The 25,149-nt window shown below is 38.3% G+C and overlaps 1 protein-coding gene across 1 annotated transcript in view; it reads left to right on the forward strand.

The window, feature by feature from the left end:
* The window catches only part of HECW2 (HECT, C2 and WW domain containing E3 ubiquitin protein ligase 2), a 288,426-nt gene that overhangs the window by 240,762 nt on the left and 22,515 nt on the right, over positions 1-25,149 (forward strand). The window contains exons 21-25 of the mRNA XM_007953146.2: positions 14,092-14,244; positions 16,429-16,527; positions 19,537-19,666; positions 20,712-20,858; positions 21,413-21,527. Coding sequence (XP_007951337.1) covers positions 14,092-14,244; positions 16,429-16,527; positions 19,537-19,666; positions 20,712-20,858; positions 21,413-21,527 — 644 coding nt within the window. The remainder of the gene's footprint in view (positions 1-14,091; positions 14,245-16,428; positions 16,528-19,536; positions 19,667-20,711; positions 20,859-21,412; positions 21,528-25,149) is intronic.

The raw sequence follows: 25,149 nt of genomic DNA on the forward strand, positions 1-25,149 counted from the left end.
TTAAATCATTTGACATAGAAATTATTTAATAAAAATTTATAGCTATAGATCATTTTGGGAGCCAGAAGTTAGTTTGGTTTCTTCTCTCTGCATCTCTCTTTCTTTTAAAGGGAAGAAGTGGAGAATTGAGGGAAAAAATGGGGGAGTTACACTATCCTGGCTGTGATCTTTTTATCTCCGCTGCAGTGTTAACCAGGACATGCATCACCTGTTATACAAGCTCAGTTTCAGCATCACAAACTCACATCCTTTGTTTCTACCAGGAAAACTCCAAAGCAGTGACTCCTAGGTCTTGGTTCTTTTTTCTCTTCCCTTGAGAGGGCAACACATCCACCGAAATAACTACCTACCGTCACCAAGCATATCCCACCTTCTGTAACTCCTCATGAGTGTCCTCATGCAGACAAGGACTAGGAAATAAAGGAGTGAAGACTCCTACACAGTTGTCTGTTGCATCTCAGTAGGCATAACAGTTGTCATATTTCACCTTAGTAGATGTCAGCACTCATCCTTCTTTTCTCATTTCAGCTCTGGGTTTTCAGTCTCAGAACCTACTTTGTAACCCAGTCTCCATTAGAATGAACGTAAAAATACCACATAAGTGTCTGAACACAGGTTAACAGATTCTGTTAATCTGACTCATTTGAAGGCTAGCCCTCTCTGTCATGCTGAGGAATAAAGTATATTAGATTATGGAATCATAGTAGTAGTACCTAACAAATTGAGCCATTCACTATACAGTTGATGAAATGAAGTCTCTGAAAAACAAAATAAGTGATGGAGCTAGACACTAGAAGAGGCAGAATGCAGACCCACGCTTTTTGTCTTTTATTTGGTGCACTTAGCCCAGCATGGGGACATAGTGAACATTCCTGAACTTTGGTCTATCTGGATATTTTCCTATCCCTGGATCTTTTCATCATTCCATCTGAGGACTGATAACCCTACTTCTGTCATATGTGCTATTGTAGAGTGTTCCCTGTGACTATATTAAAGAGAAAATACTATATGGGAGCACATTGTCATATGACAAAGTTTGCACAGAGTTATAGCCAAGATTTGCACCTTTAATTGCTAATGCGCAAAAATGGACTCTCAGCTTTTGGTGTGCAAAAATGGACTCTCAGCTTTTGTTAGTTGGCTTAAAGATTCAGAGACACAATGGAAAATGGAGATGAACGTTGTTAGCCTTATCACAAGCATGCATGGGATTCCAAATATTTTCTTACATAACTAGTCTGGTTTGGGTAAGAACACTTTCCCTCCCCCAGAACTCAGGCTGCCTTCCTTCTTTGTTAGACTTAAGTTTTCTGAGACCTCAGAGATTTAGGAAAGAGTCTTTGGAAGTCACTGTACTTACCTTGAATAGAGTACATGCTTGCCATGTTTGACCAATCCAAAGCAGTCTCCCTGCAACCTGGACTGGTGGCATTGGTTCCAAGGATCAGGCCCAGCTAAGGGGGCTGATACCTCTGTACTTGATTGCCATTGAAGTCCAAGTGCTTTCTGCTTCCATCACCTGTCTCCTTCCCATAACCCCAGAGGGAAAACAAGAGGGAGCATGTTTTGAGGTGTGATCTCAGTCACCAATGGACAGTCTCTTAATCTGGCCTATCTGTGTATCATTTACTAAGGCAAGAATTAGGGAGTTATCTTAGCCTTTGCCATCTTTCCAAGCGCATTGACTCTCACACTGAAATAGAAGATCATAACATTTCTCTCTGCATTATAGTACAACCCAAAGTGAAAAGTTAGTAGTAGGGCAGAGCCTAAGGGTGGTACAAATAGTTAGATTTGTCAGTTGCTAACCAAAAGGTTGGAGTTTAAGTCTACCCAGAGGTGCCTTGGAAGAAAGGGCTGGTGATCTACTTCTGAAAAATCAGCCATTATAAACCTTACGGACCATATTTCCACACTGACACACATCAGGTCACCCTGAGTCAGAGTCAGCTTGACTGCAACTGTTTAGTACTGGGGCAGAAAATATTCAAGATGTATCTGAGGCATCTTCTACTGCCAGAAAGTAAGAAAATGCTAAATAAACAGATAAATAAATATCAATTAAAAAAATATATAATTATGGGGACATATGGGGACACAGGAACCGACTCAAAAGAGCTTCCAATGGCCAGAACTGTTAACAGTTTGAAGAACAAATAAATGCAATAGTATTGGAATGTAGCCCAAACTATAACATAAATATTCATGAGTCCATTCAAATATAAATAAATGACTGGATAATTAAACAAGGGAAAATAGACAAATCTTCTGTGCAGATTTCCAAATACGTCAGTGTAACTCTTCACTCTTTAATTGTGGCTTGTGCATGGGGACTTCCTTCTAAAGAGTGCAATTAGAGAAGAAGGGAAAACGAGTCATTTTATAGTGGAGAAAACTGACAAACACTACCTCCTCAGCCAGGTGATCAAGGTTAATATCAACAGTGATGTATCATGTTGATGGTAATACCCTTGATTTGATGATGCAATGATGATGATACTTTACCTCTGTGATTTTCCTCCCAAAAGCCTATAACCCAAAACCAATCATGAGAAAACCATCATACAAATCCCAGTGGAAGGGCATTCTAAAATATACCTCACCAGTATTCCTTATTCAAAGATCAGGGAATCTGGGAACTATCACAACTAAGAGGAGCTGAGGAGACATGACATCAAATGTAAAATAGTAATAGTAACCTGAATGGACTTCTGGAACAGAAAAGGGACATTAGGTTAAAATTTAGGAATAAAGTATGGACTTCAGTTAATAAAAATCAATACTGGCTCATAAATTATAACAAATGTACTATACTAATGTAAGATGCTGTTAATAGGGGAGGGTGAGTGTAGGTATACAGAAATTTTGTACTATCTTACAACTTTTCTGTAAGTCAAAACTATTCTTAAATAAATAAATAGTTTTATTTTTTTAGGTAAAATTTAATGGTTAAAGTAAAAAGTTTATTTTTAAAAAAATATCAGAATTTGGGAACACTTGGAATATGCCGCTGGGGGAAAAAAAAAATACCCAATGCCATCGAATCGATTCTGACTCTTAGAAGCCCACATTACGTTTCCAAGGCTGTAAATCTGTATGGAAGTAGATTGCCTCATCTTCCTCCCATGGAGCAGCTGGTGGGTATGAAATAGTAACCTTTTGGTTAGCAGCCAAATACCTTACCCACTATGCCACCAGAGCTCCTTATGTCACTGAAAGACTTTTCTTATTTCCTTGTGTGATGGCTGACTGCTACCGGGATAATTTTTGTTATGTATGTACCTCTGTCTTCACTCAGAGACAATAATGTAGTAAGTAAACAGTATGGAAAATAAAACAATACACTCTAGTCCAAACTAACAAAATAGAGAGTTTATATAGAGTATTATTTTATGTTGCTGATGTCAACCTTATGTTGTCTATGCAGGAATAATACTTTGAAAATCTCACTGAAACCATCTCCCTGACTGCCTTATTACACTAACACAATCGGGGTCTTTATTTACAATTGATTATTGTTGTTGTTAGCTGCCATCTATTCAGTTCAGACTCCTAGTGACCCTATGTAAAATAAAATGAAACACTACCCAGTCTGATGCCATCCTCCCAAGTTTTACTTTGTTTGATCCTATCATTGCAGCCACTGTCTCAGTCCGCCTCCTTGAGGGTCTTCCTCTTTTTCGCTGATCCTCTACTATACCGATGATGTCTTGGTATTGTTTGGTCCCTCCTGATGACATGTCGAAAGTACATGAGATGAAATCTTGCCACCCTTGCTTCGAAGGAGCGTTTTGGCTGTACTTCTTTCAAGACAAATATGTTCATTCCATGGTATATTCAGCATTCTTCACCAATATCATGATTCAAAAGCATCAGTTTTTCTTCTGTCTTCCTTATTCATTGGCCAGCTTGCTTCTGCATATCAGACAAATGAAAATTCCATGGCTTGGGTCATGTACGCCTTCATCCTCAGAGTGACAGTTTTGTTTTTCAGCACTTGAAAGAGGTCTTTTATAGCAGATCTGCCTACTGCAATATAATTTCTTGACTGTTGCTTCCATGGACACTGTGGATCCAAGTAAAATGAAATCCTTGACAACTTTAATCTTTTCTCCATTTATCATGATGTTGCTTATTGGTCCAATTGTGAAGATTCTTGTTTTCTTTTATGTTGGGGTGTAATCCGTACTGAAAGCTGCAGTTTTTGATGTTCATAGTAAGTGCATCAAGTCCTTTTTACTTTCAGCAAGCAAGGTTATGCCATCTGCGTATCATAGGATGTTAATGAGTCTTCCTCCAATCCTGATGCCACGTTCTTCCTCATATAGTCCAACTTCTTGGTTTATTTGCTCAGCATACAAATCTAATAAGTATGGTAAAAGGAAACAACCCTGATGCACAACTCTGTGATTTTAAAGCACACACTATCCCCTTTTTCTATTCAGATAACTACCTCTTGGTCTGTGTGCAAGTTCCTCATGAATGAGCACAATCAAGTGCTCGGGAATTCCCATTCTTTACAATGTTATCCATAATTTGTCTTGATCCACACAGTCGAATGCCTTTGCATAGTCAGTAAAACACAGATAAACATCTTTCTGGTGTTATCTGCTTTCAGCCAAGATTCATTTGACATCAACAGTGATTTCCCTTGTTCATGTCCTCTTCTGAGTCCATCTTGAGTTTCTGGCAGTTCCCTGTCAATATACTTCTGCCACTATTTTTGAATTATCATCAGCAAAACTGTACTTATGTGCTATTTTAATGATTGTTCAATAATTTCTGCATTGTTGGCTCACCTTTCTTTTGAATGGGCACAGATATAGATCTTTTCTATTCAGTTGACTAGATAGGTGTCTTCCAATTTCCTGGTATAGACAAGTGAGCACTTCTAGCTTTGCATTCATTTGTTGAAACATCTCAGTTGGTATTCTGTCGATTCCTAGATCCTTGTTTTCACCAGTGCCTTCAGTGCATCTGGATTTCTTTCATTACCATTTGCTCTTGATCTTATGCTACCTCCTGAAATACTTGAATGGTAACCAGTTCTTTTTTGGTACAGTGACTCTGTATATTCCTCCCATCTTCTTTTGATGCTTCCTGCATCATTCAGTATTTTGCGCATAGAATCCTTCATTCTTGCAACTTGAGGCTTGAATTTTTTCTTCAGCTCTTTCAGCTTGTTCTTCCCTTTTGGTTTTCTAACTCCAAGTCTTCACACATTTCATTCTAATATTTATTTGGTCTTCTCAAGCCACCCTTTGAAATCTTCCGTTCAGCTCTTTTATTTCACCATTTCATCCATTCACTTTAGCTATTTTAGATTCTAAAGGAAGTTTCAGAGTCTTTTCTGATCCCGATTTTGATCTTTTCTTTCTTTCCTATCTTTTTACTGACTGCTTTTTTATGTATGATGTCCTTGATGTTATCCCACAAGTTGTCTGGTCTTCAGTCATTAGTGTTCAGTGCATGAAATGTATTCTTGAGATGGTCTCCAGATTTAAGTGGGATATATTCAAGGTTGTATTTTGATTCTTGTGGACTTGTTTTCATTTTCTTCAGCTTCATCTTGAACTTATATATGACCAACTGATGGTCTCTTCTGCAGTCAGACCCTGGTCATGTTCTGACATAATATTGAGCTTCTCTCTCACCTTTTTCCACAGATGTAGTCAGTTTGATTCCTGTGTCTTCCATCCAGTGAGGTCTAGGTGTATAATAACCACTTGTGTTGTTGGAAAAAGATATTTGCAACGAATAAGTCATTGATCTTGTAAAATTCTGTCATGTGATCTCTGGCGTCATTTCTGTCACCAAGGCCATATTTTCCAACAACCAATCCTTCTTTGTTTCTAATTTTTGCATTCTAATCACCAGTAATTATCAATACATCTTGATTGCATGTTTGATCAATTTCAGACTGCAGAAGTTGGTAAAAATCTTCAATTTCTTCAACTTTGGCTTTAGTGGTTGGTGCATAAATTTGAATAATAATGGTATTAACTGGTCTTCCTGGTAGGCATAAGGATATTATCCTATCATTAACAGTATTGTACTTCAGGATAAATCTTGAAATGTCTTTTTGACAATTAATGTGACGTCATTCCTCTTCAATTTGTTATTCCCATCATAAGTAGATTATATGATTGTCTGATTCACAATAGCCAATACCAGTCCATTTCAACTCACTAATGTCTAGGATATTGTTCTTGAAGCATTCTATTTTATTTTTTACAACTTCCAGTTTTCCTACATTCATTATATATTTTATGCTCCAGTTATTTATGGATGTTTGCAATTGTTTCTTCTCATTTTGAGTTTTGCCACATCATCAAATGAAGATCCCAAAAACTTTTCTCCATCCACATCATTAAGGTTGACTGTACCTTGAGGAAGCAGCTCTTCCGTGGTCATATTTTGAGTACCTTCCAACCTGAGGAAGGAGTTCTGATGGCTTAATGCCTAGGGCATTTGACTGCTAACCAGAAGGTTGGCAGTTCAAACCCACCAGCCACTCTGCAGCAGGAAGATGGGACAGCCTACTTCTGTAAAGATTTACCGCCTAGGTTGGAATTGACTAGGTGGCAGTGATTTTTTTTTTTTTTTTTTTGTTGGAATTGACTAGGTGGCAGTGATTTTTTTTTTTTTTTTTTTTGTCCAAGCTTATTTTCTAGCACTATAGCAGAAAATGTTTCTCTGCTATTTGTAAGGTCTAGAAGCTCCACTGAACCTTTCCACCATAGGTGTCCCTGCTGTTTTTTTTAAATACTTCCAGCATCACATCAACACATAAACCACTACAGTATGACAAATTAACAGATGAGTAGTGGTACACTAGATTAGCTAAGGCATAAAGAGAAGGTGATTTATTTTTAAGAATAATGCATCTGCTTGCCTTTTAAAAAGATGTGGACTAGCAGATTTGTAGAAAGACTTCAGCTGTGCTTTAAGCTATTTTTTTGCATTAGGTCTGAAACATGATACAGGTTGTTCCTTAAATGGAAGAGTTGAGTCTAGAAAAATGATGATAAAATTTACAGTTTGAAATTTACAGGATAATAACAAATTCTGTGTGATGTACAATTAATCCCAGGATATTAGAGATGCCTATATTCAGTTAAAAATTAATGAGATATAATCCTAGGGCCTTTTAATGCAAATGCATCAGTTGACAATTTTTAATTCTCACTAACGTAATGCTTAGGAGCTCTGGTAGCATAGTGCCTAAGGCACTTGACTGCTAACCAGAAGGCTGGCGGTTCAAACCCACCAGCCACTCCTCAGAAGGAAGGTTGGGCAATCCTACTTCTGTAGTGATAATTGCCTCAGAAACCCAAGGAGAGGTCACTATGAGTCAGGGCCAACACTACGGCTCATAACAACAACAACGTAATGCTTCATGTTTTACAAAAAGTAGAGAGTGTCTAGGCAAATCACTGTGACTTAATTTAGTCAGAACTGGGGGTTTTGTTACAGACATTAAAATTTCCACTCAACTTAATTTGGTTATCTGCCCTTGCAAAGTAGAGAGTGGCCCCAGCAGTGGCTGGGAACTGAGTCTTCTTGACAGTATGTGGCGGGAAATTGCATGCTGTGGTTGTCTTATGCTATGGGGTTTCAGTCTGTCTAGCCCTTACTTCTTTAGGGAGGTGTTAGTTAAAATACCACTTATTCTCTGGCTTGTTATTTCCATTTGCATTAAAAGTCCCAGCAACTAATGCTTATGTGGTGTCAAAAGCCAGCCAGATGGCCTATTATGTTCTGATATGGCATCCTGAACTATTAACTTCTTAGTACCTTAAACAGTAAAGCAATAATAACTCAGATAAAGAGGATATTTACACTGCCATTGCCCTGCCTCTTTTTTCTCTTATGGTCAACCTTATAAAAGGCTCCTTTCTTTAAGAAAGAATGAGTTCATTGTGTTTTAGGTGCCATCAATATGACATCAGTCATCCGTCTTGCAAAGCCACACTTAGCCTAGGGAGGGGATGTGTGCAAACAGTTTTAGTTTGGGGGTTTAAAAACAGATGAGCTTTCTCTGTAACATTTTGCCCGAGCTGGGCAAATGAATGAAACTAGGGAAGGTGAGATTCAAAAAAGTTTTCTCTCATCCATGTTTATAAAAACAACCAGAAGTTCTTTTTCAATAACTGGTCAGGTCCTTGCTAGAAGTTGTTTGGGGTCCTGAGTCTGTTGGTTGACACATTTCCTCAGAAATTGGTAAAACTTTATGTTACTGCTACTTTTCTTTCTGAAAGAGACTTTTGCAGCATAGCCTAGATAACCCAAACTTTGCTACGGAAGAATGCTTCTGTGCCTAACCTTTGGCTTGATATCACTAGGTGAAACTTTATCATATTAATTGCCACATAATTCCTTACTCACCCATCAGGCCTTCTTAAATGGCTCAAGAACTAATGCCTGGCTTCTATAAATACCTGAGGGTGAATCAGAACATGTATAGGCCATGTGTGCCTGAACCAACTTGTAAGAAAGCAAAGCTTTCTGTCTTCATGAAAACTCATAGGAAATGATGGTGTGACTTCCCAATGCCATCATCTTCTTTCAGTTCATAATCTATTTCCATGTAATACTTGATTTTCAGTAATCCTTAGTTGAAAATAAAGAACATGAGAATAAAATTCATTATTTTAATAAATACTGGACACCTACTCAACCTTGGGTAAACCACGTTCTCCCAGCAATGTGATGGTGTTAAAAAATGCTTTTATCAGCACTTTATGGGGTTCAAGATTGCATGGCCACCCCAAAGACATCTGTGCTTATTCAGAAATGCCCTCAGATGCAGCTGTTGTGTGGCTACACACTCGTTTGTTGTCTGGAGTTTCTGTATTTCCGTGCCAAGCCTTTAGCTATGGAACCAACCTAACTGGAAAAACAGGAATGTGACAAATGATCCTTGTGATATGAGTCATATTAACTATTTATATGGAAGACGTTGCTAAGGCATTACAGGAAGTACATGCACTGAGTCCCCTGCTGTGACATGTCCTATTGAATTAGGTAGACTTACATGTAAATTGTAATCCACAACCTGCTCTCAGATATACTGTTCTTAGTTTTGGATTATAATCAAATCAAAGTATAAAGACTTTGCCTGATTCACGGCTTCAAACTGGTTCATTCTGGTTCAGATCCCTGCTGAGAATACGCTTTTCCACATCAGATATACAGAATCATGCTCTACAGTTTAACAAGATTCTGGGGTGATTCTTACAGGTCCCTGGGTGATTTTCATGTATACTACAGATTAGTAAGTAAGCACAAGTAAGCCTGTGCTTACCTTGCTTACTTGGTACTCCATCCCTGTCAGAGACTGTAAATTTGAAAAGAGGCTTTGATTCTATAGGAGGGGTCTGTGGGATTGGGAGAGAGCCAGATGCCAGCCATATCTAGAACCAGAATCTTTGATAAATAGAGAAAAATGTGAAATTGTTCACTAAAGATGAATAAATAAGCACAAGTAAGCCCATGCTTACCTTGCTCATTGGGTAATCTGGCATTGTCTGTAACCTTTATCCATGGCTTGATTATGTGTGAAAGCCCCTGCAGAGAGAGCCTAACAGCTGCAAACTACTGCTCACTCAGTGTTTCATACTCAGTATCTGTGAGCACTCCTTGAGGTTTTATACACTGTACAGAATTATAGTCATTTTATGTTTCCTTGAAGCAGAGGTATATCTAGGGCATGGTAGATATGACATGGGCTCTTGGCGCCACTTGAAGGAGGTTACCACTGAGCAGTCTCTATGAACCATCCCAGTTTCCATCACCAGCTTTGAGAAATCATTTTGCAAGTTAGAACTAACACTTTTATATTTGAGAACTACCCTGCGTCAAGGCAGAGCATGTGATCTTTCTCTGCTGAGTGTAGATAGAGAAGAAACTGAAAAAAAAGTGACTTTGAACACATCAAAAACCAATTTTCATCAGTGAAAGCAAAGAAAGTACAATTGTAATTTTCATGTAGTGCTGTAATGTGTTAAGTAAAATATTAATGAGTGCTGAAAACAGCACCTATGGCAAGCACTGAAGTTATCTAAAAGGTGGATGTCAGGTATTTGGACGGGGGGACAATTTCAGTGCTTGCCATAGGTGCTGTTTTCCGTGGATATGCCTCTGCCTTGAAGGGTTCTTCACTAAAGAAGGGGATTTATAGTGAAACAGATATTTTAATAAAGTACCATTTTCCTTCTACTTGTCCTTTCTTCTATAACAGAGCTTGGCAAAGTTTTTCTATAAACAGCTGGACAGTAAGTATTTAGGCTTGAAGGCCATACATTAGGACCCCCAGTGGTGCTGTGGTTAAAGCATTGGGCTGCTAACCAAAAGGTCAGTGGTTCGAGCACACCAGCTGCACCATCGGAGAATGATGCTTCTGTAAAGATTTACAGACTTGGAAACCCTATGGGGCAGTTCTGCTCTTTCCTGAGGGTCACTATGAGTCAAAATCTACTTGATGGCAGTGGGTTTTGGTTTTGCAACTACTTAACTCTGTTGTTGTAGCATGAAAGCGGCAATGTTGTTGTTGTTGTTATGTAGACAATGTGTAAATAAGTGAACATGACTGTGTTCCAATAAAACCTCTTGCTCAGCATTTAAAATTTACCGAAGAGTAAGCTGTAAATAGAGATGAACTTTAAACTTGGAGTCAGGAAACCAGTGTTAAGGCCTGGTTCCTCCACCTTTCATTTGACCCAAGTCAGCAAACTTCCTTCAGCCTCAGTCTTCTCTATAAAATGGTTGGATTGGACAAAATGATTTCTGAGATGCCTTTCACTGCTGGCATCTGTTTCTGGAAAGGCACTGGGCCTCTGCTGCCGAAATTCATCATTAATAGGAATCTTAGAGGGATGTTTTGCCTTCAGAGGGCTCTGAGTAGGCTAGACTCATGGACTAACTCTCACAAAGTGAAATTTAGCAGAGAAAGTATAAAGTCTACTATTTAGATTTTAGGAGCTCTGATGGTGTAGTGCCTAAGGCATTTGACTGCTAACCAAGAGGTTAGTGGTTCAAACCCACTGCCACTGTGTAGAAGGAAGATGAGGCAATCTATTTCCATAAAGATTTATAGCCTCAAAAACCCAGTGGGGGTCCCTATGAGTCACAGTTGACTCCATGGCAGTGGGTTTGGTTTTTTGGCATTTAGGTTTTAAACAGTATAGCTACCTAAAGACAGGATGGAAGAGTTCCAGGTTAAAGTAGCACAGGTGAAAGGTTTAGGCCTTTAGCTGATGACTAGCTTATTATGAATCAACAGAATAAAGTGGCTGCCACCAAAGACAGGGTTATATTAAACTCCATTAGTAAAGTATCCAGAAAGAGAGGGCCAGAGTCCTTTCTAAGCTCTATGCTGACAAGACCACACCTTGAAATTATAATCAATCTTAGATGCCACACCTTATCAGAACTTTGATACCCTGGAGAGTGTCCAGAGAATAGTGACCAGGATAATGAAGGAATTCATACCTTGCCTTGAGAGAAGGCTAAGGAAGTGGCCATGTTCAGGAAGGGGATAGGAATTAGGAGCGAGTAGAGATCAGGGATATGGAAAGTGCAGAATTCCTGTAGAAAAATGACTTTTAAAATTTTTATGTCTTTAATTTTTAAAGCAGCTTTGGTGGTATAGTGGTTAAGGCATTTGGCTGCTAACTAAAAGATTAGTGGTTCAAACCCACCAGCCACTGCATGGAAGAAAGATGAGGCAGTCTGCTTCCATGATAAAGATTTACAGCCTTGGAAACCCATTGGGGTCACTATGAGTTGAAATCAACTGAGTAGCAGTGAGTTTTAACTTCTGAATTAGTATCCAAAGGATACTGAAAACTAACCAAACCTGCTCCTTTTGAGCCAATTCTGACTCATGGTGATCATATGGTACAGAGTAGAACTGCCCCTAGGATTTCCAAGGCTGTGATCTTTATCGAAGTAGACTACCACATCCTTCTCCCTCAGAGCCACAGAGTAGCTAGTGGATTTGAACCACTGGCCTTTTGGTTAGCACATAGTATTTAACCACTGCAATACTAGGGTTCTTTCCAAGGCAAAATAGGAACTCAAATATTTGTTGAAGAAAGCCTCTAAATATGTGAAGAATATTCAAGTGGATGAGGTATTCTACTTGTTCTTGGTGGCATCGGAGGCCATAAGTAGGACAGTGGGAGGTGGCCACAGGAGGCTGTTTTCACCTCAGCATGAGAAGAAGCAGTCTGTCCATCCTTACATCTGAGGCAGCAAGGGTGCTGCTTTGGGAGTCCCCACAATAATCTGAGGGTGATCTGTAGGACCTGTTAGCCACATTATATTCAGCTGCCTCAGAGCAACTCCATCATACCATCTTAAGGCCCCTTGGGCCCTGACAGTCTGCCCTGTTTGCATTTTGCACACACAGGTTTCCTGTCAGATTACTCATGTCTCCCAAAATGCAGTGTGGATGTGAGTATGAGGTACTCCTGGTGAGATACGAGATAATTTTAGTTACTCTGAAGGCTAAGTTTTAAAAAGTTGAATATTTATGTATTTTTTAATGTATATTAGAAAAATTGGAACTAGCATATAATTGTGCAATGCAGGGCAAGTAAAAACTTTAAAAAGCAAGTAAACAGAAAACTGGTTAATGAAAAAATTAAATAATGGTAGAAATATATTCAGAAATGTCAAAAAACGAGTAATGTGTGAATGAATGAACTGTATTCTATGTATACACTCCTTTCACAAGTAAGACATATAAAAGTCATTTTATTTTCTTTACAAGTACCGCACCTTTCTCCTCTGCCTATAATAGGACACATCCAGTCTTCTTTTCTCCATCCAATAAGCCATCACTGGACAAGATTTAGATGATTTCTCTTTCATTGAAAGAAAAAATGCAGTACAATAATGTCCATAAAGGAAATTTTAAAAGAGAAAGAATTAAATAATATCATTAGCAAAAAAAATTAGAAGTCTTCCACAGTCCTCCCACCCAGTTTATCAGTTGCCATCATTCTTCCTTTGTTGCCTCTCATCTTTGAACCCTCTGTGCATAGTTTTTCTCAGAGGTAGGTGTGTCTTCTATTTTCATTTTTAATTTGGCATACCAGATTGCTTTCTTTCAAACTCCTCTCTCTTGCCTATGTTGCTTTCAGGGTTGTTAGCCACTTGTCATTCCTTCAACCTAACACAATCTTTTCTTATACTTCACTTTGACCCTGATGATGTCTTTGTAAGTAAAATGGAATTTACACTGTAGTTCAGGAGCTAGAGTTTCAGCCACTGCTCCAAATGCCTTCCTTGGGGAACCCTCATTTTTCTTGTCTGTAATATTCCTTGGTGTTTTAGAATTTAAAGTTTTCACATGAATTCCACCATTGCGTGTTTTGCCTCTGATCTCTATGGGGGCCTTGTATCTATCTGTAATATCTCCTCTCCAATTCTTTCTTTCTATTTAAAAAATTATTTCGGAAATCCATGAGGACTCTATGTCCCTTGAATGGAGGTATCTAATTCCCTTGGGTTTTATTCTGTTTAAATAAGTACTCATGACATTGAGTAGATTCTGACTCATAGTGACCCTATAAACAGTAGAACTGCCCCATAGTGTTTCCAGGCTGTAAATCTTTACGGAAGCAGACTGTCACACCTTTCTCCCTCAAAGTAGCTGGTGGGTTCAAACTTCTGACCTTTTGGTTCATAGCCAAGTGCTTAACCACTGTTCCACCAAGGCTCCTTGTTTAAATAAAGCATTCTCATTGTACTCTGTTTTCTCATGATCATGTTCTGGGCATTTAATTTATTTACCTTTTTATATATGTGTATAAAATCACATTTTTACCATATTGCTTTTTTATGCATTATTTGAGATGCAGTTTGGTTTTTTATATGCTCAGTATACATGTCCATTTTACTGTGTGGGTCAGGGCATGAATGTGACCCAGGAATCATGATCATTTGCGTTGTCTTGGACAGTCATGGTATGTAGACAATCAGACTTGTAATGACTGCTCTACAGAAAATTGAACTCTATAGAAAATGTGCCTATATATACAGACAAAAAATAACTGATTGTTCTTTTTATGGATTTTAAAGGCTGGATTACAGTGGACCTTCCAGAGAGTTTTTCTTCCTGGTATCCAGAGAACTCTTTAACCCATATTATGGCTTATTTGAATATTCAGCCAATGATACGTACACAGTGCAAATAAGTCCCATGTCTGCCTTTGTAGACAATCACCATGAATGGTAAGTCCCCCTACCCCATAACATTGTTCTTCAGTGATTTGCTCTGATGAAATTTTTTTCTTTTTCTTGGACAAAAGCATATTTCAGTTAAATACTTGTCTTGAATCTTGTTTTTTTTTTTTTTTTCTCTCAAATTTAAATACACAGGCAGTCTTTAAACTAGGAATAGATTATGTTCCATAAAATCAAGTTTAATAGAGTTAGGTAGAATTAAAAAGGTATTTCCCATAAAAACAAAGTTACAGATGATGTTAGTTTCCCAGCAAGATCCCTGAATCCCTGTCAGCACCTCTAGGCATCTGTGAGGTGGGGTTGGGTGGGGTGAATAGGGGAAGGCCCTCACCCAGATGTCAGGGTACTTTCTAGACTAGTCCTTAGGGAGATAGCTAACACACGAGTAGGGGATGGCACACAGAGAAGCTGGCTGAAGAAACACTTGCTGATATGCTTATGGCATTCTGTTGGGGAGTAGGGAAGGGTGCAGTGGCCTGGGGGCATTGATGGTAGAAGAGAAAAGAACCCTGGCAGAAGGGAGGGCATTGGGTGGTCACTGCAGTGTCTACTCACCATGTGACCCATTTAATGTTTGTAATCAGGGAGTATCTCTTCTAGTTTCTCCTACAAGATCATCAAGGAAAACTGATATAGGATTCCTATCTGGGGATTATTTATTCTGAAAATCCCAAGTGCACGCTTTCAAAATCTCCTTAAATTTTTTCTAAATCCCCACATATATAGACTTTAAATATTTGTATAACTCCTGTTTGCTTGTTCCTATTCATTTTCACCAATAGTAACAAAAGAAAAAACATGAGTAAGACTCATGGAAAAAGCTTCCTTGTGTTACAAGGTTAATATTGGTAGGTGGAGGGCATTAACTTTTAGGACTTATTCTTGAAATTAACTTCCAGTTAGCTATAATGTGGAGTCCTCCTAACTATAACTATTATAGCTGTGCTAATTTAAGTGGAAATAAAAAGAAACAAACTGCTAGACATTGATCTTAAAATGGCTGCCTAATACTAAACTGAGAGCTCTGGTAGCGTAGTGGCTAAGACACTTGCCTGCTAACCAGACGGCTGGCGGTTCAAACCCACCAGCCACTCCTCAGAAGGAAGGTTGGGCAATCCTACTTCTGTAGTGATACTGCCTCGGAAACCCAAGGAGAGGTCGCTATGAGTCGGGTTTGACTCGACGGCACATGACAACAACAACAACAATACTAAACTATAGATTGATGGCATGAACCCCATCAATATGGATTTACACTTTTGGAAGGCATCAGGCTTTCAAAGATATGGAAATTTAATACTTTTAAAAGAAGAAATAAAGGTACATCTCAGTCAGCAGGTCCAGTCATAGCAGATATGTTTAATAAAGTTTCCAGAGTGATTCAGAATAGAATTGGGCCTTGACATTTTAGAGAACAAAATGTCCCCTAAGGAAACTCCCCCAAATGTCCACCTGCATAATTCTCAGATGGTGATGGGATCATCAGGAGTGGGCTTTGTGACAGAATTGGTTAGGAACTAATTTTGTGCTTTTCCTCAAAAGGGAATTGCTACTGAATCTACATGGGAGAAATCCTACTAGTATCTATGCAAGCAAGCCAGAAGGGAACAACATCTTCCTCACTAGCACTGGGCTTGCTCATTCAACATCGTTTAGAAGTTGTTAGGGGAAATTTCACTGACATGAGAGTTCATGTGGACACTGTGGGGTACTACATGGTGAACATATTGACATGGGGTGAGGGTGAAGCATTGTGTCTCTAAATACCAAAGTGAAACATTTCTTCATGAAGTAGATATGAATTATTGGCCTACTGAAGACAGGGAGCTCTGATGGCATAGTACCTAAGGTATTTGACTGCTAACCAGAATGCTGGCAGTTCAAATCCACCAGCCACTCCTCGGAAGGAAGGTTGGGCAATTTACTTCTGTAGTGATACTGCTTCGGAAACCCAAGGAGGGGTCACTATGAGTCGGATCCGACTCCACAGCAGTGAATTTGGTTTGGGTTTGGAAGACAGACTACAATACACACAAATTTTTATGGATTTAGTAGACAACTAACCTGGGACAAACTTAGATTGTTAGTGCTGGAAGGCATTTTAGAAAGCAAATTGAACCATTTAGAAATTGCTCCGTGGCATGTAAGCTATCTCATACTTTTTCTCCTCAGGTTTCGGTTCAGTGGTCGGATCCTTGGTCTTGCACTAATTCACCAGTATTTGTTGGATGCCTTCTTCACACGGCCATTTTACAAGGCTCTTCTCAGAATGTAAGAGTATTTTTAATGCTTGCATAATTAACATGTAAAACTACAGTATTTCTTTTCTTGAAAAATGTCTTTTGTCAGAGAGTCATTGTTTATCTGTTTGCTATCTCAGATCTGTTGTTATTAAACTTAATAATGGTTAACATTTGAAAATGCTATCACATGTTTTTTGTGTTTTTCCTGCTTGTGACCTGTCTAGCCCCCAACATCTTAGTTTTGCTCTACTCCAAGCAGTTTATTCTCGTTTGTTGCAACACATGTTTCTTCAAACAATTGCACTTCAAATACAGCATTGAAATTCTTGTGGTATTAATACTGATTATTAATAGAATAGTTGTGGGTTGGTCTTGGTGACTCACAGCCCCTGTTCTTTATTAGATATATTTTATATTTTACTTTATGGAAACTTTCAGCTGCTTACTCTTGATTCAATTTTCATCCTCCTTTGCTTTGTCCTTATTTTATTTGTTAGGGAAGGGAAGTGCTGTGCTTTTCTTGAGACCTCCCTATGTGTAGTATCTATGAAACTTTAATTCCTTGTTATCATAATGGAAGACTGCAGTTATTGTAAAATGTGGAGCAAATAGTTTCTGTGCTACAATCAGTGGCTGAGCAGGAGAAAGCAGCTGACTATTGCGTACTAGCTCAGATTTGCAATGAGAAAGCACTGAAGTCTTGCTTGGTTCTCTCTTGCCCATTCCCCAGCTGAGGCCACATATCTTGTACCCATTGCTTTCTGTCAAATGGAAGCCCAGACCTCAACTGTAAGAGCCTTAAGCAAACAAAATGTTTCTAATGGCTCCTCAGAGATCAGTAGGAAAATGCTTTGCCTTCTCCTTTCAGTGTCTGTGTAGCTGAAGCACTGGACATTTTATGCCTGGTTTCCTCTGGCCCACTTTGCATCTTCCCATATCATTGCCTCTCTCTCTTACCTTCTCAGTTAAGCTTCCTGGAAGTCTATATTGACTGTCTCTACTTCCCTACATAGGAGCTCTGGTAGCATAGTGCCTAAGGCACTTGACTGCTAACCAGAAGGCTGGCAGCTCAAACCCACCAGCCACTCCTTGGAAGGAAGGTTGGGCAATCTACCTCCATAGTGATACCACCTCAGAAACCCAAGGAGAGTTTGCTATGAGTCCGGTCCAACTTGATGGCACATAACAACAACAACAACACTTCCCTACAGTGAATTCATACTTCTCAACACACTGTAGCCTAACTTCCTTCCTATGAGTAACCTATGGATGATTTGAAAGAACACTTTCTAGTCCTTTCTAAGAAACATTCTGCTACTCTTGGGACTATTGATCAACCCAACCCTACCCGTTTATTCTTGAGTCTTTTCTCCTGTTGCCCATGACACTCTATTCTCTCCTGGTCCTCCTTTACTTTTCTCCTTTGTGGTTTCTCCTCTGTCTCACCCATAAATCTTGGTGTTTCTGAAGCTTCCATGTTTGGTCATGCTTTTTTCTCTCTACCCGCTGTCCTGCAAAAACCTCCTCACCTGTCTCATCTCCTGCTAATTCCTAAGTCTGTACCACCAGTCCTCATCTCTCTTTTGTATGTATAATATACATAATAAAAAAGTGCATGAGTTATAAGTATTACCCACCTTATGTGATCACTTATCAGCTTATATTAATATGTCTATTTGTGTGCCTATGACTTCCAGGGAAACCATTAAAATTCACATCTGACCATGTTAGTCCCTGTCTTAAAACTTCATTAGCTCAGAATCACCAAGTTCCTTAGAATGATACTTAAGGCCTGCTCCCACCACCCTTTACAGCCTTATTGAATTGTCTGGAAATTCTGTCTTGTGCTTTATTCTCAAGCGCTTATACACTGACTGGTAGAACAGTGTGAGTGTGCTGTTCCCCACATGACTGTGCTTTGTTTGTGTTGTTATCTCATTGTTCTTTCTCTCTTTTCCTCTTCTTTTCATCCTATCTAACTTTACTTATCTAACTTTTGAATACCCTGCAAGATTTACTGTGGGTATCATATGCTTCAAAAAACATTTTCTGAACCTTCAGATAGAAGCAAGGGTCCTTCATGATTGCTTTTAGAGTGATTACTCTGTATTTACCTTTTTAAAAAATTGAAGTATAACATACACACAAAGAAGTGCCTGAGTTATAAGTGTTACCCACCCTATGTTATCACTTATCACCTTATATTAATATGTCTCTTTATGTGCCTATCTGCCCAACTAGACCATGAGTTCCTTGAGGGAGGTGATTGAGTAAATGAGTGCTATTCATCAAGTAGTTATTAAGATATCTGGCACATGCTCAAAAATGTTTAGATTGGACAGAACCAAATGACCCTTGAAATTGGACTGATAGGAGGGAAATCTCAAAACAACTAAAGCAAATCAATTTCTGCCACCTGACAACAGGGCCGTGTATTACTAACTCCACCTTTGCAGACCCTCCCTGCAGTGAAGAGAGAGACATATAGAAGCCCATTACAATTGTAAAGAGATTCTATGGTTTGCGGTTTATAGAATCATAGCAAGAGTGAGAGCCATGAAGAGGAAAGGGGATGTAAGTGAAAATAAATCACAGAATCTAGTCTTTTTTTAAAAAAAATTACAGTATAGAAACATACATAATCTCAAATTAGGAGAAGAATCTTTTAAAGGTAGTGTAATGTGGCTGAAAAGAATATTGAACCAAACTTGTTCACCCATGTCCCAGTTCCTGCTCTGGGATTAATTGTGGGTAGATATACAAAGGTCTACTACTCTCTGAACCTCCAGTTCTGTGGTTGTAAAAGAAGGGACAGACTGAGTGGTACTTAAGGCATCTTATCTCTCCAGAATTTTCTAGTTTTATGCCACATTTCTGAATTATTTCAGTAGTTTGATTGCTTATCTTAACTAAAAAGATTCTAGTAATCACTACCTATTTAGTTGATCTGGAAATTTAATTCTTAGTTTCTTCCCTCATGACTGTGAGTTTTTGCTAATAGTCATGCCTTCATATGTGCTTCTATTTGTTATCTTAGTCTGTGTGATCTAAGTGATCTAGAATATCTTGATGAAGAGTTCCATCAGAGCCTGCAGTGGATGAAAGATAATGATATCCATGACATCCTGGACCTCACATTCACTGTGAATGAAGAAGTTTTTGGGCAGGTCTGTAAGTGCAAACACCTGTGGCTGAGTGTGTTAACTGAATGATATTGGTTGGTGAAGAATTAATTTAGTGGTGCAGAATCAGACACTTACTCATTTGTGACCTGCCTGGTGATTTAAACCCAGGTTCACATACAGTTAACAATAATACCAGTTGCAAAGATTATTCTAATGTCAACTATAGGTTAAGATGCTCTAACTTATGTGTTTGAGTGTTGTAATTTATATTACTTTTATTTCCAACTAAAATAATTCACAAAACAGATCAGAATGTTCCTCATATAGACTACAGTTTTAAAAGTCAAGGCTATCCTAGCATCAAATGTTAAATTATTTAATTGGCATTTGTATTTATCTATCATTAAAATTTAAGAACTGAAATTGATTGTTTCGAGGCTGAGGGAAAGTAAACAGTATTTTGGTGAAGGTTTGAAAACTTTGTTATTTTCAAAGTTGGTAGAATATGATAAAAGATTTCTTTCAGAAATAATAAACTAGGTTATAAGTAAGATTCTTATTTAAACATTATTGTTTGGCTGATCCTTTGAGTTTTATGTGTTTTGAAAAAGAAATCCTCAATTTAACATTCACTTGAGCATAATTCTGCTTCCTTAAAATAAGTCTTAAATATTGGCTTTCTACATGTAGTCAATGCTGAATCCTAAGGAGTTTGTGAAAATGTGTTTTTGTCAGACATTCAAAGAGCCAGATCCTAGAGCCAATTTATCTTTATTTAAAAAGACTTAAATTTTGGTCAGGATTTAAAACTTAACATTCAGCTCTTGCAATATATGTTTTTCTTTTTCAACCCCTGAGGCTTTCAAACATCAGCTTACTCCTAGTTACTGTTACTGAGCTTTGATATGTGTGTATCTTAACAAAAGTGCCCCTCGACACAATGTGTTCTGTGCATGGTGCCTGCTTCTGGGAAGCTCCTGGGCCAGAGCGGGGACAGGTTGCTGCCTGTTTTCAGCTCATTGGTGCAGTATCCTTATAAAAACAGGAGTATTGCTTTATGGTCAGTCTCTTTGTTTTTTAATCTCAGATTACTGAACGGGAATTGAAGCCAGGGGGTGCCAATATCCCGGTCACAGAGAAGAACAAGAAGGAATACATTGAGAGAATGGTGAAATGGAGGATTGAGAGGGGTGTTGTACAACAAACAGAGAGCTTAGTGCGTGGCTTCTATGAGGTAAAGACAATCAGCAGTAGTGGGCTCTTGTAGCTTCTATGAGGTAAAGACAATCAGCAGTAGTGGGCTCTTGTAGTCAGATGTCAGTGATGCTGTGGTCCATCTTACTGTGCTTTTTATGCATAGGATAGTTCCATTTAAATCACTGTTATGCGAGATCATTGAAAAAATATTAAGACTTGACTTCAAATTGGATTTGTTAATTTAATGACCACTTACAACATTTAAGTCATGCATTTTACCCATGCTTAGATACAGGTAATCCAATCTCACACTTGACATGTAAAATGATGGTATCTGAGGGCCAGAGTAAGTTGTTACAAGTGTTCCTTATGACTCTTAATAGTACTTGATCTTTTTTTTTTTTAAAAAAAAAAATCAACCATATTAATTGTGGTCAATTAAACAAACAAACAAAAAAACACCTCACTACCATTGAGTGCATACATATTATTTCCCAAAACTTTTTGTGTGCTCCTATTCTGATAGACTTAATTATAGCTGAGATTTCTCCCAGTTCTTAAGCTATGCCCTATATTCTTTTTATACCACAGGTGGTGGATGCCAGATTGGTATCTGTTTTCGATGCGAGAGAACTGGAACTGGTCATTGCAGGCACAGCTGAAATAGACTTAAGTGATTGGAGAAACAACACTGAATACAGAGGAGGTGAAATTTGATTTATAGATGGCTGAATTTTAAGTTTCAAATGAAAGGGAAGCAAATGGTTCAGCATCTCTGGGCTGATGTAGGATAGGCAGAAGCACTTACATTCTATTCATAGGTCTGATGCTGTGTCTTTTGAGACCTTGGGCAAGGAACATTCCCTTCCCTTCCTAGTTACATCATCCGTCCAATGCGGGACTGTTTACACACCATTGAAGGATGTCATAACTCTTTAAATTGTTGGTGAGGAAATGTGACTGTAGGAAGACTAATTAATTACTTTATGGTGTTGTTAGTGAAGCACCATGGAGCTAATATGCAGCTGGTCAAACCCCACCTATTCCACCTTCATTCTAAAACTTGAAGAGACACACCCTTTGAGCGTCCTAGTGAGCAAACACAGGTAATTCACAGCTGGAACACCTGAATAGAAAAAGACACAGTTCTAAAAATTCTAATAGTTTATTGGAGGAGGCTTTCTAAATCCAAGCATTAAGTTAAACTGAAAAAGAAACTATTGTGATTTTAGTTGAAAACTATGTTATTTGATACTTCGCCAATGGCATATCTGCAGATCAGTACAAAATTTCAGTTAGCAACCAGTACCAAAGTCATTGACATTCAATTGCCAAATCAATACATGTTGGAAAAGATAATCCAGAATTGGAGTCTTAATTAGTTGGATTAATTTTAAGCAAAGAAAGAATATGTTGAAATGTAATACATTTACATTATATATTGTTTGTTGTTGTTATGTGCCGTCGAGTTGGCCCCGACTCATAGCGACCCCTCCTTGGGTTTCCGAGGCAGTATCACTACGGAAGTAGGATTGCCCAACCTTCCTTCTGAGGAGTGGCTGGTGGGTTTGAACCGCCAATCTTCTGGTTAGCAGTCAAGCGCCTTAGGCACTATGCTACCAGAGCTCCTACATTATATATTAGAGTGGTATATATATTACAGTGGCAGAAAGTCTTCAGAAATATTTATGACAAATAACAGTTATTTTTTTTTTTGTTTCATTTTAATTCAGAATTTAAGAGGTTAGCCATAATTCTGAACTTGGAGAATAGAAAAAAAGACAAACTTTAAGTCACTGATTTGGTTATTTACCAAAATAAACTAAGAACTGAACATTTCTCCAGTTAGCTATAGGTTGAAACAAACAAAACAATTTTGAAGTTTGGAGTAAAATTGCCTTACCATATGCTAAGTAGTTTTTGTTTTTCCTTATGCTTGGCTCTTCCAGTTTATCACTGCTACTGAGGGCTGGCTTTGTTCTCCCATTCTCTCCAAAAGGTGATATTAAATCAGGGCTTCAAACTGGTTCTTCCTGGTTCACTGATGGCCAACAAAGTGAAATTGGAACGGACACGAATTTGTAAAATGTAGATGTGCCGGAACAATAACTGGAATGGGAAAAATTACAAGTGGACACCCTGCTCGAAACCTAATCTCCCTCTTAGGAAACAAGGGTAGTGTACATGTTGCGTAGCAACCAAATCTCTTGACCAGTAAAGTTGGAAACATTGGTGCCTGGCTCAAAGATGACAGCTGACCACACTGCTTTGAATGTGTGTTGCTCTGTGTCTGCTGTCCTCACAGTAATCCAGGTCTCCTGAAAGGGCTCACTGCACCTCTTCTTAGTCTCCTATTCTAGGGCTTTGACCCGTAATTTTTCCCATTCCAGTTATCGTTCCAGTTCAGTCACATTTTACAAATTCAAGTCTGTTCTGATTTTGCTCCATCAAACATGACTAAACCAGTTTGAACTGGTTCAAAGCCCTGTATTAAATTGCAGTTTCCACTGATGCTATTTCTTAAGTCCAGTTGCTATAATGACTTTTCCAGTTGATCCATGTATAATCCCTGTATGTCTTTAGTTATAAAAACTTTTTAACCAAACTACCACATAATTTCCCCCAATATGCTATAAAACTTACATTGTTCCATAAATATTATTAGCTCATTCCTAATAGCAATGCAGTTAATCAAATCAGCCATTTTTGTTTTTACAGCATATAAATTTTTATTCACTCTATATGGCTAATCAAGTACCTATCTCTAAGTTTATTGTAAATCTTACCAAGTGAAATCCTTGGGAGGAGAGTGCTGGGTGGGTAGGGGCATGAAAAGGGTGAGCTACTCAGCTGCCATGTTTGCTAACCCAGCTGGTTGGCACCGAATGATGAAGCTGCTCTGTTGCCACTTGCTGTATGTTCACACAGCAGCTGTTTTAGAGAATACAGTGAGACACATTTGCTCTTCTTCCTCTAAAATGTTTGGCACAAGCAGGAAAGGAGAAGCAGAAAAGGCTGATTCATATGGTCAGAAAACTTTAAAACTGTGAGGCCGGTGAACTTACTTTATAGATGAGAAAACAATTTGCTCAGGACCAGATAACTAGTCTTTGCAAAGGCAAGACATGCATGCATTGCCATGTCCAGTTTTGTTTAGCTTTCATGTGGATCCCTTTCTTCTCTAAAAGAGCTTAAAACATCACTGATCAGGTGGTAAACAACAAGGCAAGATTCCTCCCAAGTTCTACAATCACTGAAAAACATGCAGGAAAATCTGGATTAAAACAGTTTTTATTTCTACTCACCTTCCATTTTGAAATTATGCTTATTGACAAAGAATCAGAGTAGCTTTTGTGCACAGTGGATATTTCCATTAATTGGTTTGCATCACTAATTATACCTTAATCCTGACTTGTCAGCTTTCTCTCTGACCTTGATTTTAGTTTACGGAAAGGTTTTAGAATCCACAAGCGCTGCCTCAATCCAACCTGCAGGAATTAAATTTCATTAAAGTATAAAATAAGAGTAACATTTAGGTTGATGACAGTTGGGAATGTATTGGGTAGAGGAGTCAAAGGCCACTTTTCCCTTGTTAGTAGTAAGTCACTGTGGAAATAATTTCATTTTTAAATATGAACAGTATATACAGCTTTTCAAACAGCTTGCAGTTATGTTTTATGTAATTATGTGATTAAAATTCTCTCCTTTATTGTACTAGAAGCCATGTTAGAATCTGTTTTCTTTGTCATTGTACCTTCAAGCTTAGTACAGTGTTTGATATAGCAGTACTCAAAAGTTATTTCTTAAATGAATGACCTAAGTGTTAAGTATTTCCAGTAAAGCAGTTACATTGTTCAGAATTTATATGGTTCAGAACAAAACAAAACAAAACTAATTTGTTGTTCTTCTCTCCACTTAGTGATCCTAAATGAAAACAGAGACTTCTTGGTTTTGTTTACTGGGTTTTTTGTTTGTTTGTTTCACTTTTTACTTTTGACACTCATATGATCATATTTAGGAGCTCTGGTAACATAGTGCCTGAGGCACTTGACTGCTAGTAAGTAGGCTGGCGGTTCAAACCCACCAGCCAGTCCTCGGAAGGAAGGTTGGGCAATCTACTTCCGTAGTGATACTGCAACAGAAACCCAAGAAGGGGTCGGTATGAGTCGGTTCAACTCAACAGCACATAACAACAACAACATGATCATACTTACAGTATTATTCTTTAGTCTTAAAGACAACCTTTAAAGAATCCAAGATGATGATTTGTGTGTGGAGGTCTTTTTTGTCATGTATCTTGGTAACTAAATATAGAAGAGATGAAGTAA

The sequence above is a fragment of the Orycteropus afer genome, unplaced genomic scaffold (genome assembly GCF_000298275.1).
Source record: "Orycteropus afer afer isolate SDZICR_OR568_19922 unplaced genomic scaffold, OryAfe1.0 scaffold00374, whole genome shotgun sequence".
NCBI lineage: Eukaryota > Metazoa > Chordata > Mammalia > Tubulidentata > Orycteropodidae > Orycteropus > Orycteropus afer.